This window comes from Scomber japonicus, chromosome 2, assembly GCF_027409825.1.
Source record: "Scomber japonicus isolate fScoJap1 chromosome 2, fScoJap1.pri, whole genome shotgun sequence".
NCBI lineage: Eukaryota > Metazoa > Chordata > Actinopteri > Scombriformes > Scombridae > Scomber > Scomber japonicus.
This window is the reverse complement of record NC_070579.1, coordinates 444,959-461,961: the sequence shown is the minus strand read 5'-3', so window position 1 is coordinate 461,961 and position 17,003 is coordinate 444,959. Positions and strand designations below refer to the sequence as shown.

General features: G+C 45.8%; 1 protein-coding gene across 1 annotated transcript in view; it reads right to left on the bottom strand.

Annotated features, from left to right (window-relative positions):
* The window catches only part of LOC128378195 (calpain-2 catalytic subunit-like), a 25,264-nt gene continuing 8,261 nt past the window's right edge, over positions 1 to 17,003 (bottom strand). Inside the window, exons 3-21 of the mRNA XM_053337641.1 lie at positions 16,988 to 17,003; positions 16,684 to 16,817; positions 14,483 to 14,651; positions 14,067 to 14,150; positions 13,864 to 13,949; positions 13,490 to 13,555; positions 12,555 to 12,715; positions 8,926 to 9,095; positions 7,740 to 7,751; positions 7,416 to 7,627; positions 5,819 to 5,855; positions 5,271 to 5,336; positions 4,087 to 4,144; positions 3,938 to 4,002; positions 2,703 to 2,771; positions 2,550 to 2,628; positions 770 to 886; positions 375 to 433; positions 1 to 190 (exon numbers count right to left, since the gene is read on the bottom strand). The exon at positions 16,988 to 17,003 is cut by the window's right edge and continues 103 nt beyond it. Of these exons, the coding sequence (XP_053193616.1) occupies positions 167 to 190; positions 375 to 433; positions 770 to 886; positions 2,550 to 2,628; positions 2,703 to 2,771; positions 3,938 to 4,002; positions 4,087 to 4,144; positions 5,271 to 5,336; positions 5,819 to 5,855; positions 7,416 to 7,627; positions 7,740 to 7,751; positions 8,926 to 9,095; positions 12,555 to 12,715; positions 13,490 to 13,555; positions 13,864 to 13,949; positions 14,067 to 14,150; positions 14,483 to 14,651; positions 16,684 to 16,817; positions 16,988 to 17,003 (1,684 nt within the window). The 3' untranslated portion in view covers positions 1 to 166. The remainder of the gene's footprint in view (positions 191 to 374; positions 434 to 769; positions 887 to 2,549; positions 2,629 to 2,702; positions 2,772 to 3,937; positions 4,003 to 4,086; positions 4,145 to 5,270; positions 5,337 to 5,818; positions 5,856 to 7,415; positions 7,628 to 7,739; positions 7,752 to 8,925; positions 9,096 to 12,554; positions 12,716 to 13,489; positions 13,556 to 13,863; positions 13,950 to 14,066; positions 14,151 to 14,482; positions 14,652 to 16,683; positions 16,818 to 16,987) is intronic.

Sequence of the window (17,003 nt, the reverse complement as noted above, 5' to 3'; positions counted from 1 at the left end):
GTTATAAGTAAAAGTTTATTGATCAGATTTACAGTTATTAGTAAAAGTTTATTGATCAGATTTACATGAGCTCTGCTTGTCAGGCGTGGACACAATAATAGAGACAGGAAGCTGTGGCTGTAAACAGGAAGTGGGCGAGCTGATGTCATACTGAGGCAGCGGGGGTTCAGATCATAGCGAAGTTTAACCACTGCAGGAAGAGACAGAGACACCTGGTTACTCACTGTGACTGGCTGAGTGATTGATTGATGGATTGATTGATTGATTAGTTGAGTGATTAAGTGATTGATTGACTGGCTGATTGATTGATTAATTGATTGGCTGAGTGATTGATTGATTGGCTGAGTGATTAAGTGAGTGATTGATGATCTCACCTGGTTGAGGTCGAGCTCGATGGAGCCGCTCTCGTGAGCGTCGAGCGTCTTGAAGACCTCTGAGGAGGAAGATTGATCACATGTTACAGCTGTGATTGATTATTGATCAACAGGAAGTTAATCAATCAATGATCTTTGTGATGTTTTATCAACTAAACGGTCAATAAAACTTGTCTGTAAAAGTTATTGATGGAATGAATTAAATCAGCTTTAAATGGACAGTTTGATTAGCTTAGCTTAGCATAAAGATAGCAACACTTAAAAATCAGTTTGTTGAATTAAAGAAGAAGAAACACTTTGAATCTGACGCGTTAGCTTGATAATGTTAGCTTGTTAACGTTAGCTTGATAATGTTAGCTTGATAATGTTAGCTTGTTAACGTTAGCTTAACTCACTGAACATCATCTCCAGTCTCATCAAACAGGCCACGAAGTTGTCGAAGTCGATGGTCATGTCCGGGTCGGAGTATCGAGCCACCAGCAGCTGGTAGATGTTGTTATTCAGAGTGAAGCCTGCAGGAGAACAAGAGGGTTAGAACATGCTAGTAACACTCTGGTAACACGCTAGTAACATGCTAATAACACGCTAGTAACATGCTAGTAACATGCTAGTAACACGCTAGTAACACGCTAAGAACACACTAAAGCAGCAACAGTTGTCATTCTGTGTTTTTATGTAAATTTAGCATCACTGCCTTTCAATAGACAATAAAGTTTTTGCTAACAACTAACTGTGCTAACAGGGCTAACAGAGCTATCAGAACTAACAGGAAGAGTAGCTGTTGCCTGGGCAACAGCTAATGGGGATCCAAATAAACTAAACTAAACTAAACAGAGCTAACGGTGCTAACAGGGTTAACAGGGCTAACAGTGCTAACAGAACTAACAGAGCTAACCATGCTAATAGGGCTAACAGGACGTACCCTGGTCATCAGTGAAGGTAAAGATCCAGCAGCAGCAGAAAGAGGAAAATACAGAATTAATGACACAGAAGAAGAAGAAGAAGAAGAAGAAGAAGAAGAAGAAGAAGACATGTAAACAGTCTGCAGAGATCAGCTGATTCAGTTTAAAACTCACAAAGTAAAAGCAGCTGTTGAACCTAACAGTGTTATTGTTGGGTCTGCTGATGTCACTGAGTCTTTAACAGTGGAGATAGTTTCCTAACCTTTAACCTTTAACCTTTAACCTTTAACCTTTAACTCTAAACCTTTTCAGTCCACAGCTGTAACATTCCAGCCTGAACCTCCCTCCTCCCTCCTCCCTCATCCCTCCTCCCTGGTTCCTCCTCCCTCCTCCCTCCTCCCTCCTCCCTCGTTCCTCGTCCCTCTCCTCCCTCCTCCCTCCTCCCTCCTCCCTGGTTCCTCCTCCCTGGTTCCTCCTCCCTTCTCCCTCCTCCCTCCTCATTCTCGACTCTGACAGAGAACAGAACAACATTTCCTCTCATGTTTTCCTGAATGAGTCAGCAGGGAATCACCGAGCCTCTCCTCCACTTAACTGTTAGTGTGCAGCAGCAGAGCAGCTCAGTATACACTAATACACACTAACACACACTAACACACACTAACACACACTAATACACACTAACACACACTAATACACACTGACACACACCAACACACACCAACACACACTAACACATGAAGAAGAAACAACACACTAACACACACTGAACACATGAAGAAGAAATAACATCAAGCAGCCGGACAGGAAACAGTTAATAAACACAATAACTGTCGGTTACATTCATCTCTTTCCAACGACTTCCTGTCTGCATCGATCAAACAGAGATAAAGACAAAGAAGAAGAAGAGAGGAACACCAACAAGGAAAGGAAGAAGAAGAAGAAGAAGAAGAAGAAGAAGAAGAAGAAGACCAACAAGGAAAGGAAGAAGAAGAAGAAGAAGAAGACCAACAAGGAAAGGAAGAAGAAGAAGAAGAAGACCAACAAGGAAAGGAAGAAGAAGAAGAAGAAGAAGACCAACAAGGAAAGGAAGAAGAAGAAGAAGAAGAAGACCAACAAGGAAAGGAAGAAGACGAAGAAGAAGAAGACCAACAAGGAAAGGAAGAAGACGAAGAAGAAGAACAACAACAAGGAGAAGGAGAAGAAGAAGAAGAAGAAGAAGAAGAAGAAGAAGAAGAAGAAGAAGAAGAAGAAGAAGCAGAAGAAGAAGTGTGACCTGCGTCTTTGAAGGCGACTCTCATCTCTGGTGTGCTCATGGTTCCAGAGTCGTCAGTATCGTTCTTCTTGTAGATTCCCTGCACACCAGAATAATTATTAAAGTTCATCATCCAGACTGTTTGACTGTAAAAGGTCAAAGGTCACATCTCACCAGGTATCTCTGAACCTTCTTCCACAGCGTAGCGAACTCTCCGAGACCAAGCTTCCCGTTCCCACTGTCCTGCTGCACAGTTAAAGATCAACCAGAGACACTGAGACACTGAGACACTGAGATACTGAGACCCTGAGATACTGAGACCCTGAGACGCTGAGATACTGAGACACTGAGATACTGAGACCCTGAGACGCTGAGACACTGAGATACTGAGATCCTGAGATACTGAGACCCTGAGTCACTGAGACACTGAGACGCTGAGACACTGAGACGCTGAGACACTGAGTCACTGAGATACTGAGATACTGAGATACTGAGACCCTGAGACACTGAGACACTGAGACACCGAGATACCGAGATACTGAGATACTGAGATACTGAGATACTGAGATACTGAGACACTGAGATACCGAGATACTGAGATACTGAGACCCTGAGACACTGAGACACTGAGATACTGAGATACTGAGACACTGAGACACAGAGACGCTGAGACACTGAGACACTGAGATACTGAGATACTGAGATACTAAGACACTGAGATACTGAGACACTGAGATACTGAGATACTGAGACACTGAGATACTGAGACACCGAGATACTGAGATACTGAGATACTAAGACACTGAGATACTGAGACACTGAGATACTGAGATACTGAGACACTGAGACACTGAGACACTGAGACACTGAGACGCTGAGACATCGAGATACCGAGACACCGAGACACAGAGACACTGAGACACTGAGACACTGAGACGCTGAGACACCGAGATACCGAGACACCGAGACACCGAGATACCGAGATACTGAGACACTGAGACACCGAGATACTGAGATACTGAGACACTGAGATACTGAGACACTGAGACACCGAGATACTGAGATACTGAGACACGGAGATACTGAGACACTGAGACACCGAGATACTGAGATACTGAGACACTGAGATACTGAGAAGCTGAGATACTGAGACACTGAGACACCGAGATACTGAGATACTGAGACACGGAGATACTGAGAAGCTGAGATACTGAGACACGGAGACACGGAGAAGCTGAGATACTGAGACACGGAGATACGGAGACACTGAGATACTCTTCTGTACATTTCTCCATCGTGGGATTAATAAAGAAATATTATAATATTTGATCTTGGATGAGTAGAACTGATCCTGATATCTTAGAGACTAAACTGACTCCATGAAGCTAACAGCTAACGTTGGAGGATACGTCCATCAGGTTGACCATGATCCTGCATGTCTCCAAGCTGAAGCCGTCCGTTTTGATGTCACTTCCTGTGGAGGAAACAGGAAGTTGTAGTTAAAGAGCCCCAGCAGCTGTTTTGCGTAGCGATGAAACGGTCGGAGCGTCAGACTCACGTTTGGCGACGATCTTGTTCATGATGGTTTTCAGCTCCACCGCCGAGATCTCCATGTCCTGAAACACCCGGAGGAGATACAGGTTGTGCTATGGTTGCTATGGAAACAGGTTGTGCTATGGTTGCTATAGATACAGGTTGTGCTATGGTTGCTATAGATACAGGTTGCTCTATGGTTGCTATGGTTACAGGTTGTTCTATGGTTGCTATAGATACAGGTTGTGTTATGGTTGCTATAGATACAGGTTGTTCTATGGTTGCTATAGATACAGGTTGTGCTATGGTTGCTATGGTTACAGGTTGTTCTATGGTTGCTATAGATACAGGTTGTGCTATGGTTGCTATAGATACAGGTTATGCTATGGTTGCTATAGATACAGGTGGTGCTATGGTTGCTATAGATACAGGTGGTGCTATGGTTGCTATAGATACAGGTGGTGCTATGGTTGCTATAGATACAGGCTGTGCTATGGTTGCTATGGATACAGGTTGTGTTATGGTTGCTATAGATACAGGTTGTGCTATGGTTGCTATAGATACAGGTTGTTCTATGGTTGCTATAGATACAGGTTGTGCTATGGTTGCTATAGATACAGGTTGTTCTATGGTTGCTATAGATACAGGTTGTGCTATGGTTGCTATAGATACAGGTTGTTCTATGGTTGCTATAGATACAGGTTGTGTTATGGTTGCTATAGATACAGGTTGTTCTATGGTTGCTATAGATACAGGTTGTTCTATGGTTGCTATAGATACAGGTTGTTCTGTGGTTGCTATAGATACAGGTTGTGCTATGGTTGCTATAGATACAGGTTGTGTTATGGTTGCTATAGATGCAGGTTGTGCTATGGTTGCTATAGATACAGGTTGTTCTATGGTTGCTATAGATACAGGTTGTGCTATGGTTGCTATAGATACAGGTTGTGCTATGGTTGCTATAGATACAGGTTGTGTTGTGGTTGCTATAGATACAGGTTGTGTTATGGTTGCTATAGATACAGGTTGTGCTATGGTTGCTATAGATACAGGTTGTTCTGTGGTTGCTATGGATACAGGTTGTGTTATGGTTGCTATAGATACAGGTTGTGTTATGGTTGCTATAGATACAGGTTGTTCTATGGTTGCTATAGATACAGGTTGTTCTGTGGTTGCTATGGATACGAGTTAGAACTCATCTGAACTCACGTCTCCGGCGAGTTTTGTGAACAATCCTCTGAATCCTGCGTCCACCTCTTCGTCCGACACAGTCTCCTGAACACAAACACATCATCATCATCATCATCATCATCATCATCATCATCATCATCATCATCATCACCATCATCATCATCATCATCATCACCATCATCATCATCATCATCATCATCACCATCACAGTCTTAGTCAGTCTGCTCCAGGATGGAGAGGTTGAACAAGTTAAATGTTCAGAGGACTAAGGACGTGGTCATTTGGTCATTGATTGATTTTAGGAAACTATCACAACCAGCCCAACTGTGATGAAGAGTACAGCGGAGTGGAGATGGTTGCTTCCTACTTGGGGACAGTGATAGATAAAAACCTGACTCATGATCTCAACACTTCATCAACCTGCAGAAAGAGCCATATTAGTCCTGATGGTCCGAACCCTAAGCCTGACCCTGACCCCAACCCCGACCCTGACCCCAACCCCAACCCCAACCCTGACCCTGACCCTGTCACCGAGGTTAAAACTTTATTAATAATGTTTTACTCACATCATCGAGGTCAGCGTTGACGGGGTCGTCACAAACTCTGAAACACAGAATCATTCATTAGAAAACACACTTTTACTACACACATACACACACACACACACACACACACACACACAAACACACACACACACACACACACACACACACACACACACATACACACACACACACACACACACATACACATACACACACACACACACACACACACAGACACACACACACACACACACACACAGACACACACACACACACATACACATACACACACACACACACACACACACAGACACACACACACACACACACACACAGACACACACACAGACACACACACACACACACACACACACACACAGAGACATTCAGCAGATGACAGAGCAGCTTTTATTCAGTCTCTGGAGGCGAGTGTGAAGGAATGCAGAACGCTCCACTGAGCTCAGGTTTAACCTGCTGAGAGCCGAGAGCTCACCCTCACCCTGGAGAGAGAGAGGATAGAGGGATGAGAGAGAGGATGGAGGGATGAATAGAGAGAGAGGATGGAGTGATGAGAGAGAGAGAGGATGGAGGGATGAATAGAGAGAGAGGATGGAGTGATGAGAGAGAGAGAGAGGATGGAGGGATGAGAGAGAGAGAGGATGGAGTGATGAGAGAGAGAGAGAGAATGGAGTGATGAGAGAGAGAGAGAGGATGGAGGGATGAATAGAGAGGGAGAGGATGGAGTGATGGAGTGGAGAGAGAGAGAGGATGGAGTGATGGAGTGGAGAGAGAGAGAGGATGGAGTGATGGAGTGGAGAGAGAGAGAGGATGGAGTGATGAATAGAGAGAGGATGGAGTGATGAATAGAGAGAGAGAGAGGATGGAGTGATGAGAGAGAGGGAGGAGTGGAGAGAGAGAGGATGGAGTGATGAGAGAGAGGATGGAGGGATGAATAGAGAGAGAGGATGGAGGGATGAGAGAGAGGATGGAGTGATGAGAGAGAGGATGGAGGGATGAATAGAGAGAGAGGATGGAGGGATGAGAGAGAGGGAGGATGGAGTGATGAGAGAGAGGATGGAGGGATGAATAGAGAGAGAGGATGGAGGGATGAGAGAGAGGGAGGAGTGGAGGGATGGAGAGAGAGAGAGAGGGTGGAGCGATGAGAGAGAGGATGGAGTGATGAATAGAGAGAGAGAGGATGGAGGGATGGAGAGAGAGAGAGAGGAGTGGAGTGATGAGAGAGAGAGAGAGGAGTGGAGTGATGAGAGAGAGAGAGAGGAGTGGAGTGATGAGAGAGGGAGGGATGAATAGAGAGAGAGGATGGAGGATGGAGGGATGAATAGAGAGAGAGAGAGAGAGGATGGAGGGATGAGAGAGAGAGAGGATGGAGTGATGAATAGAGAGGGAGGAGTGATGAGAGAGAGAGAGAGAGAGGATGGAGGGATGAGAGAGAGAGAGGATGGAGTGATGAATAGAGAGGGAGGAGTGATGAGAGAGAGAGAGAGAGAGGATGGAGGGATGAATAGAGAGAGAGAGGGAAAGGATGGAGTGATGAGATGAAGAGAGAGGATGGAGGGATGAATAGAGAGAGAGAGGAGTGGAGGATCAGCTGACTCACTGGATCTCGGACTGCTTCTCGGAGAAGACCCGGATGCAGAAGTCCCCGTTGAGGTGGGGTTCGAAGGTGGAGGGCACCACCAGGTACTCTCCGGGGGGGAGCCTGAAGCGCGTGCTCACCTCCCGCAGGTTGATGAAGGTCTCGGAGCGAGCCGTCTGAGCGTGAGTCATGAAGAAGTTCTTGTCCAGGTGCACCTGCTTCTGCCCGTGGAACTGAGGGGGGGAGAGCAGCCAATCAGGAGCAGGCACAGGTGATGACATCACTAAATATCAGCTGTTTGTTTGACCTTTGACCTGAAGATGATGTCATAGGTCCAACGCTCACCTGCTCAGGAACCTGAAACACAAAACCACAAAACAGTTTATTAGTACCTCTAACTGTACTACAGTATAGTACTAGTACCTCTAACAGTACTACAGTAAAGTACTAGTACCTCAAACTGTACTACAGTATAGTACTAGTACCTCAAACTGTACTACAGTAAAGTACTAGTACCTCAAACTGTACTACAGTAAAGTACTAGTACCTCAAACTGTACTACAGTAGAGTACTAGTACCTCAAACTGTACTACAGTATAGTACTAGTACCTCAAACTGTACTACAGTAAAGTACTAGTACCTCTAACTATACTACAGTAAAGTACTAGTACCTCAAACTGTACTACAGTAAAGTACTAGTACCTCAAACTGTACTACAGTATAGTACTAGTACCTCTAACTGTACTACAGTAAAGTACTAGTACCTCAAACTGTACTACAGTATAGTACTAGTACCTCAAACTGTACTACAGTAGAGTACTAGTACCTCTAACAGTACTACAGTATAGTACTAGTACCTCTAACAGTACTACAGTAAAGTACTAGTACCTCTAACTGTACTACAGTAAAGTACTAGTACCTCTAACAGTACTACAGTAAAGTACTAGTACCTCAAACTGTACTACAGTAAAGTACTAGTACCTCTAACTGTACTACAGTAGAGTACTAGTACCTCTAACAGTACTACAGTATAGTACTAGTACCTCTAACAGTACTACAGTAAAGTACTAGTACCTCTAACAGTACTACAGTAAAATACAAGTACCTCTAACAGTACTACAGTAAAGTACTAGTACCTCAAACAGTACTACAGTAAAGTACTAGTACCTCTAACAGTACTACAGTATAGTACTAGTACCTCTAACAGTACTACAGTAAAGTACTAGTACCTCTAACTGTACTACAGTAAAGTACTAGTACCTCTAACAGTACTACAGTAAAGTACTAGTACCTCAAACTGTACTACAGTAGAGTACTAGTACCTCTAACAGTACTACAGTAAAGTACTAGTACCTCTAACAGTACTACAGTAAAGTACTAGTACCTCTAACTGTACTACAGTAAAGTACTAGTACCTCTAACAGTACTACAGTAAAGTACTAGTACCTCTAACTGTACTACAGTAAAGTACTAGTACCTCTAACAGTACTACAGTAGAGTATAAGTAGAGGTTGCTTCCTTCAGCTCTCACCTCGTAGATAGCGAACCCGATGGTGTGCATGTCCTCTCCCGCCTTGCGGAGCTTGCGGCGGTTCTTCTGGATCAGACCGACCACGAAGCTGCAGCCGTCCTCGCCGTCCTCGGGGTCGTCGTCCTCCTCGTCCAGTTTGATCACGAACTGGGGGTTCATCCAGAACGTGTCTGCAGGGGTCAAAGGTCAGCAGAGGAAACCACAGTCAGACCAGGAGGAACAGGTCAAAGGTCACAGGTCAAAGGTCAACAGGTAAACGGCCTTCAGTCCAGCTCGGCTTAGGTCAGCCCTGATCGATGCCCAGAGGTCTAAGCTGGTCTAAACTGGTCTAAGCTGGTCTAAGCTGGTCTAAGCTGGTCTAAACTGGTCTAAACTGGTCTAAGCTGGTCTAAGCTGGTCTAAACTGGTCTAAGCTGGTCTAAACTGGTCTAAGCTGGTCTAAGCTGGTCTAAACTGGTCTAAGCTGGTCTAAACTGGTCTAAGCTGGTCTAAACTGGTCTAAGCTGGTCTAAGCTGGTCTAAACTGGTCTAAACTGGTCTAAGCTGGTCTAAGCTGGTCTAAACTGGTCTAAGCTGGTCTAAACTGGTCTAAGCTGGTCTAAACTGGTCTAAGCTGGTCTAAGCTGGTCTAAGCTGGTCTAAACTGGTCTAAACTGGTCTAAGCTGGTCTAAGCTGGTCTAAACTGGTCTAAGCTGGTCTAAACTGGTCTAAGCTGGTCTAAGCTGGTCTAAACTGGTCTAAGCTGGTCTAAACTGGTCTAAGCTGGTCTAAACTGGTCTAAGCTGGTCTAAGCTGGTCTAAACTGGTCTAAACTGGTCTAAGCTGGTCTAAGCTGGTCTAAACTGGTCTAAGCTGGTCTAAACTGGTCTAAGCTGGTCTAAACTGGTCTAAGCTGGTCTAAACTGGTCTAAGCTGGTCTAAGCTGGTCTAAACTGGTCTAAGCTGGTCTAAACTGGTCTAAGCTGGTCTAAGCTGGTCTAAGCTGGTCTAAACTGGTCTAAACTGGTCTAAACTGGTCTAAGCTGATCTAAGCTGGTCTAAGCTGGTCTAAACTGGTCTAAGCTGGTCTAAACTGGTCTAAACTGGTCTAAACTGGTCTAAGCTGATCTAAGCTGGTCTAAACTGGTCTAAGCTGGTCTAAACTGGTCTAAACTGGTCTAAGCTGATCTAAGCTGGTCTAAACTGGTCTAAGCTGGTCTAAACTGGTCTAAGCTGGTCTAAACTGGTCTAAACTGGTCTAAACTGGTCTAAGCTGGTCTAAACTGGTCTAAACTGGTCTAAGCTGGTCTAAACTGGTCTAAACTGGTCTAAGCTGGTCTAAGCTGGTCTAAACTGGTCTAAACTGGTCTAAGCTGGTCTAAACTGGTCTAAGCTGGTCTAAACTGGTCTAAGCTGGTCTAAACTGGTCTAAACTGGTCTAAACTGGTCTAAACTGGTCTAAGCTGGTCTAAACTGGTCTAAACTGGTCTAAGCTGGTCTAAACTGGTCTAAGCTGGTCTAAACTGGTCTAAACTGGTCTAAACTGGTCTAAGCTGATCTAAGCTGGTCTAAACTGGTCTAAGCTGGTCTAAGCTGGTCTAAACTGGTCTAAGCTGGTCTAAGCTGGTCTAAACTGGTCTAAGCTGGTCTAAGCTGGTCTAAACTGGTCTACACTGGTCTAAGCTGGTCTAAGCTGGTCTAAGCTGGTCTAAACTGGTCTAAGCTGGTCTAAGCTGGTCTAAACTGGTCTAAACTGGTCTAAACTGGTCTAAGCTGGTCTAAACTGGTCTAAACTGGTCTAAGCTGGTCTAAGCTGGTCTAAGCTGGTCTAAACTGGTCTACACTGGTCTAAGCTGGTCTAAGCTGGTCTAAGCTGGTCTAAACTGGTCTAAACTGGTCTACACTGGTCTAAGCTGGTCTAAGCTGGTCTAAGCTGGTCTAAACTGGTCTAAGCTGGTCTAAGCTGGTCTAAACTGGTCTAAACTGGTCTAAACTGGTCTAAGCTGGTCTAAGCTGGTCTAAGCTGGTCTAAACTGGTCTAAGCTGGTCTAAGCTGGTCTAAACTGGTCTAAGCTGGTCTAAGCTGGTCTAAACTGGTCTAAGCTGGTCTAAACTGGTCTAAACTGGTCTAAGCTGGTCTAAACTGGTCTAAGCTGGTCTAAACTGGTCTAAACTGGTCTAAGCTGGTCTAAGCTGGTCTAAACTGGTCTACACTGGTCTAAGCTGGTCTAAACTGGTCTAAGCTGGTCTAAACTGGTCTAAGCTGGTCTAAACTGGTCTAAGCTGGTCTAACCTGGTCTAAGCTGGTCTAAACTGGTCTAAACTGGTCTAAGCTGGTCTAAACTGGTCTAAGCTGGTCTAAGCTGGTCTAAACTGGTCTAAACTGGTCTAAACTGGTCTAAACTGGTCTAAGCTGGTCTAAGCTGGTCTAAACTGGTCTAAGCTGGTCTAAACTGGTCTAAACTGGTCTAAGCTGGTCTAAGCTGGTCTAAGCTGGTCTAAACTGGTCTAAACTGGTCTAAACTGGTCTAAGCTGGTCTAAACTGGTCTAAACTGGTCTAAGCTGGTCTAAACTGGTCTAAGATGGTCTCAGCTGGTCTAAACTGGTCTAAACTGGTCTAAGCTGGTCTAAACTGGTCTAAGCTGGTCTAAACTGGTCTAAACTGGTCTAAGCTGGTCTAAGCTGGTCTAAACTGGTCTAAACTGGTCTAAGCTGGTCTAAACTGGTCTAAACTGGTCTAAACTGGTCTAAGCTGGTCTAAACTGGTCTAAACTGGTCTAAGCTGGTCTAAACTGGTCTAAGCTGGTCTAAACTGGTCTAAACTGGTCTAAGCTGGTCTAAGCTGGTCTAAACTGGTCTAAACTGGTCTAAGCTGGTCTAAACTGGTCTAAACTGGTCTAAGCTGGTCTAAGCTGGTCTAAGCTGGTCTAAACTGGTCTAAACTGGTCTAAGCTGGTCTAAACTGGTCTAAACTGGTCTAAACTGGTCTAAGCTGGTCTAAACTGGTCTAAGCTGGTCTAAACTGGTCTAAGCTGGTCTAAACTGGTCTAAACTGGTCTAAGCTGGTCTAAACTGGTCTAAACTGGTCTAAGCTGGTCTAAACTGGTCTAAACTGGTCTAAGCTGGTCTAAACTGGTCTAAACTGGTCTAAGCTGGTCTAAACTGGTCTAAACTGGTCTAAGCTGGTCTAAGCTGGTCTAAACTGGTCTAAACTGGTCTAAGCTGGTCTAAGCTGGTCTAAGCTGGTCTAAACTGGTCTAAGCTGGTCTAAACTGGTCTAAACTGGTCTAAGCTGGTCTAAGCTGGTCTAAACTGGTCTAAGCTGGTCTAAGCTGGTCTAAACTGGTCTAAGCTGGTCTAAACTGGTCTAAACTGGTCTAAACTGGTCTAAGCTGGTCTAAACTGGTCTAAGCTGGTCTAAACTGGTCTAAGCTGGTCTAAGCTGGTCTAAACTGGTCTAAACTGGTCTAAACTGGTCTAAGCTGGTCTAAACTGGTCTAAGCTGGTCTAAACTGGTCTAAGCTGGTCTAAACTGGTCTAAGCTGGTCTAAGCTGGTCTAAACTGGTCTAAGCTGGTCTAAGCTGGTCTAAACTGGTCTAAGCTGGTCTAAACTGGTCTAAGCTGGTCTAACAGGATCGGGTACTAACAGGGGTGGTTCCTGCAGCCTCCAGCGGTGGACCCTCTTCTCCAGGTGCCGTCGAACTTGGCGACGCTCCAATGTTTGACGGAGTCGTCTCCGATGGTGTCGGGGGTCAGAGTGCAGACCTCGATACGAGAGTAGTGACGCAGGAAGTCAGTGAAGGACATCCTGTGGAGACACAAAGAGCTCAACCTGCAGCCAAGACCACCAGGATCCCTGTTCTCAGCCTGGTCCAAGGGTCCTATCAGGACTTACTGACCCTGGACCGCTTCCTGACCCTGGACCGCTTCCTGGTGCATCACCTGGTCTAAGGGTCCTATCAGGACTTACTGACCCTGGACCTCTTCCTGACCCTGGACCTCTTCCTGGTGCATCACCTGGTCTAAGGGTCCTATCAGGACTTACTGACCCTGGACCGCTTCCTGACCCTGGACCTCTTCCTGGTTCATCACCTGGTCTAAGGGTCCTGTCAGGACTTACTGACCCTGGACCTCTTCCTGGTGCATCACCTGGTCTAAGGGTCCTATCAGGACTTACTGACCCTGGACCGCTTCCTGACCCTGGACCTCTTCCTGGTGCATCACCTGGTCTAAGGGTCCTATCAGGACTTACTGACCCTGGACCGCTTCCTGACCCTGGACCTCTTCCTGGTGCATCACCTGGTCTAAGGGTCCTATCAGGACTTACTGACCCTGGACCGCTTCCTGACCCTGGACCTCTTCCTGGTTCATCACCTGGTCTAAGGGTCCTGTCAGGACTTACTGACCCTGGACCTCTTCCTGGTGCATCACCTGGTCTAAGGGTCCTGTCAGGACTTACTGACCCTGGACCTCTTCCTGGTGCATCACCTGGTCTAAGGGTCCTATCAGGACTTACTGACCCTGGACCTCTTCCTGGTGCAGGGTCCAGGTGTAACTCAGGTAGCTGGTTCAGTAAACTCACCAGAACTCTCCGTCCTCGGCGTTGGCGTTGGGACAGTCTCCCTGCACCGAGTTCCACTCAGACGACCTGAACAGACAGATAAACGGTTTCAGTACGACATTAAAACCTAAAACCACCTGACTGTGAAGATAAGAAGTAAAAACAGGAAACAGGAAACTCATCTGGATCATTTCTTCATCTGGTTTTAAACTCAAATCTGAACTCATGTAATTCTCATCCAGACTCATGTTGTCTCTGTTCTGTCAGTAAGGATCTGAGCTGTTTCCTCTCATCTCATTTAAACAGCTCACAATTACATTAGCTGGCTAGCTAGCTAGCATGCTACATGGTGAAGCATTAGCTAGCTAGCATGCTACATGGTGCAGCAGTGTTACCCGTCGCTCCAGGCTCCGGTCCACTCCACCTGACCCCAAGGGTTCCTCATCCTCACCAGCTTCTCCTGCCGACCCCGGTAGTTCACCTGCGGACAGAAACAACCACGGTCACGTTTCTCTGCTCGTGGTTTATTTTATGACATCATCGTTTCATCGTGATTACATCGTTTCATCGTCTGGTTATCATCAGGAAGTTGTTTTACCTCCACAGCGCCGGTCAGAGAGTACGCGTGGCCTTTCACCAGCTTCTGACGGGTCACAGCCTCCGAGTCTGCAGCGCTGGTGATCTACAAAGAGACAGCTCAGTATCTCATCTTCATCATCATCACCATCACCATCACCATCATCATCATCATCATCTTCATCATCATCATCACCATCATCATCATCGTCACCATCACTTCAGTACACAAGCAGACTAGACTTCCTCCCAGTGAGAATGAGTTTCTAAGTTGAACTGTGTTGGATTAAACTTTTATTTTTGTGTCAGTTTCCAGAAGCAGAACTTTTACTTTCAGCTGATTTGAGACAGTTTGCTGTTATTAGATATTAAACCCAGACATGGTCGGACCGAGCTGATCTGGATCTAAGTGAAGCTGATGATGTTGGTCAGACTCACGTCGATGGAGCAGCCCAGCAGCGCTCCGGCCTCCAGAGCCTTCTTGATGATGTGGAACATGTTGGAGGGGGGCCGCTGGAGGTCGTAGTTCTCGGCGATGCCTCCGGTGAAATCCTCGAAGCCCTCGGTGGTGGAGCCTCCGGACAGCGCCTCGTAGCAGCCGTTCACTCTGCAACCAAAACCACATGAGACCTTTAGACCTTAACCCAGATTGAGCAGAGCTACCTGGTGGACCCAACCGGTCCTAGTATCTCTAAAAGTAGAACAGGAGGCAGAGCCTTCAGTTCTCAGGTTCCTCTCCTGTGGAACCATCTCCCAGATTGGTTCCGGGGGGCAGAACCCTCTCTACGTTTAAGAGTAGGCTTCAACGAAGAAACGAAGAAAGGAAAAAAGGAAGGTAGGTAGGAAGGACAGATGGAAGAAAGGAAGGAAGGAAAAGAACACAGAAAGGAAAGTGGGCCGGATCGCACCCCTCAGCGGGCCAGTTCTGGCCCACGGGCCGCATGTTTGGCACCCCTGCTTTAAATGAAACCTGAAGAGTTCAGTTTAGACCACAGACTGTATAAAAGAAACAGACGTAACATCCGTGACGTCACCCATTGGTTTGTGGACTGCTGCTCGGAAGCCAATAGTTTCTAATCTAGGCAGCGCCATCTTGAACATTTCAGGTGCATGCTGGGAAAAATAAAAACACGGATTCTACTTATATGGGCATGAAGCGGAGCCATGGGCGGAGCGGGGAGGTTGCTATGGTTACGAGGGCTGGATCTGGAGGACATTGGTCAATCAACCTGTCAATCAGGACGTAGCCACGCCCCCTAATGCATACCCTGCTTTATCATCACATATAAAATCAGGGAGGCCAAAATGTCCCAAATGAACATCATACTGCATTGAAGAAGGCTTTAAACTAGCGATTGAGACCATAAACACATTTTGAAAACGTTTACTGAGGTTAGAAATCAAGTGAGAAGTTGGTGAATTCTCCATTGACTTGTATAGAGACGGTCGCCCCCTGGTGGCCTTTTGATAGAATGCAGCTCTAAGTTACTTCTCCATTGACTTGTATAGAGACGGTCGCCCCCTGGTGGCCTTTTGATAGAATGCAGCTCTAAGTTACTTCTCCATTGACTTGTATAGAGACGGTCGCCCCCTGGTGGCCTTTTGATAGAATGCAGCTCTAAGTTACTTCTCCATTGACTTGTATAGAGACGGTCGCCCCCTGGTGGCCTTTTGATAGAATGCAGCTCTAAGTTACTTCTCCATTGACTTCATTTCAGAGGACCGGAGATCCCCGCCTGGTTTAGACCTGCTCTATGTGGAAAGAGCCTTCACATGACTCTGTTGTGATTTGGAGCTTTATAAATAAAGATTGATTGATTGATGGTTGTTGTATCTACTGTGAGCAGAGTCAGTGAACATGAAACATCATAACTTCCAGTGAGCAGGAAGGTGATGTCTCTGCTTCCTGTCTCAGGTCGTTTCTCTTCTCCTTTTCTAACCGCTGAGACAGACACAGGTTATTATTTCTGTTGTTTCCTGGAATCATTTCCCTGCGGCCTCAGACTGATAAGCTACTAGCAATGATTAATAAGCTACTAACTGAACTCAAGGGTTCGTGGGCGTAGGTTTGCATAGGGACGATAGGGACATGACCATACCAACTTTTCAGGAGGCCCAAATTGTCCCAACAACTTTTAAGCAACCTTATTTGCATTATCTTTGGAGTGCAGTTATATAGGTCATTTTGATTGTCTTCCCATATTTTGCAAAGATAGACTTGACCCGACCATTATTGAGTGAATTATTAGCATTATGTTCAGAGTCACAGTCTCATTTGGCTGATGACCAAACAAACGCCCGCCCACACCCACACGCAGACACACACTGTACAGACAAATGCAGTCCGACAGACATGCCGCCTCCTCCTCCTCCGAAGAGGAGGGATATTCGGAGTTACTTTTCCCCTGCAGCAGCAACTGTAAGTAACGTCACATTAGCAAAAAGACGTCTCTCCATGCATGAATAAATATTAAAGGGAAAGTTTAATCAGACACGATCAGACGGATGAAACAAACCAACAGATGAGTCAAACTTCCTTAGAAGAGATGATGAAGGTCATGTTGAGTATGTTAGGGTTAGGGTTAGCACCATGCCTGACAGTGTAAATCAGCAGTAGAGCTAGCAGTAGCAGGTCTTACTTAGCGTAGGCTTTCTCCAGCAGAGCGCTCCAGAACTCCCGTCCCTCTGCAGAGTGGACGAACATCAGCTCTCCGTCTTTAACCGGCAGCCGGTCGTCAATCACGACGTCCACCCACTCACCATACTGCCAGAACTACAGACAGACAGGTAGACAGACAGTCAGGTAGACAGACAATCAGGGAGGTTAGAGACAGACAGACAGAAGAAACACTAATTATCAACTTGTTATCAAGCCCTTGACATCTTCAGCTATTGACCTGAATGAAACTGGTTTAAACTGGTTTAAAGTATCTCTTGTGTTACCTGGAAGTGGAAGATG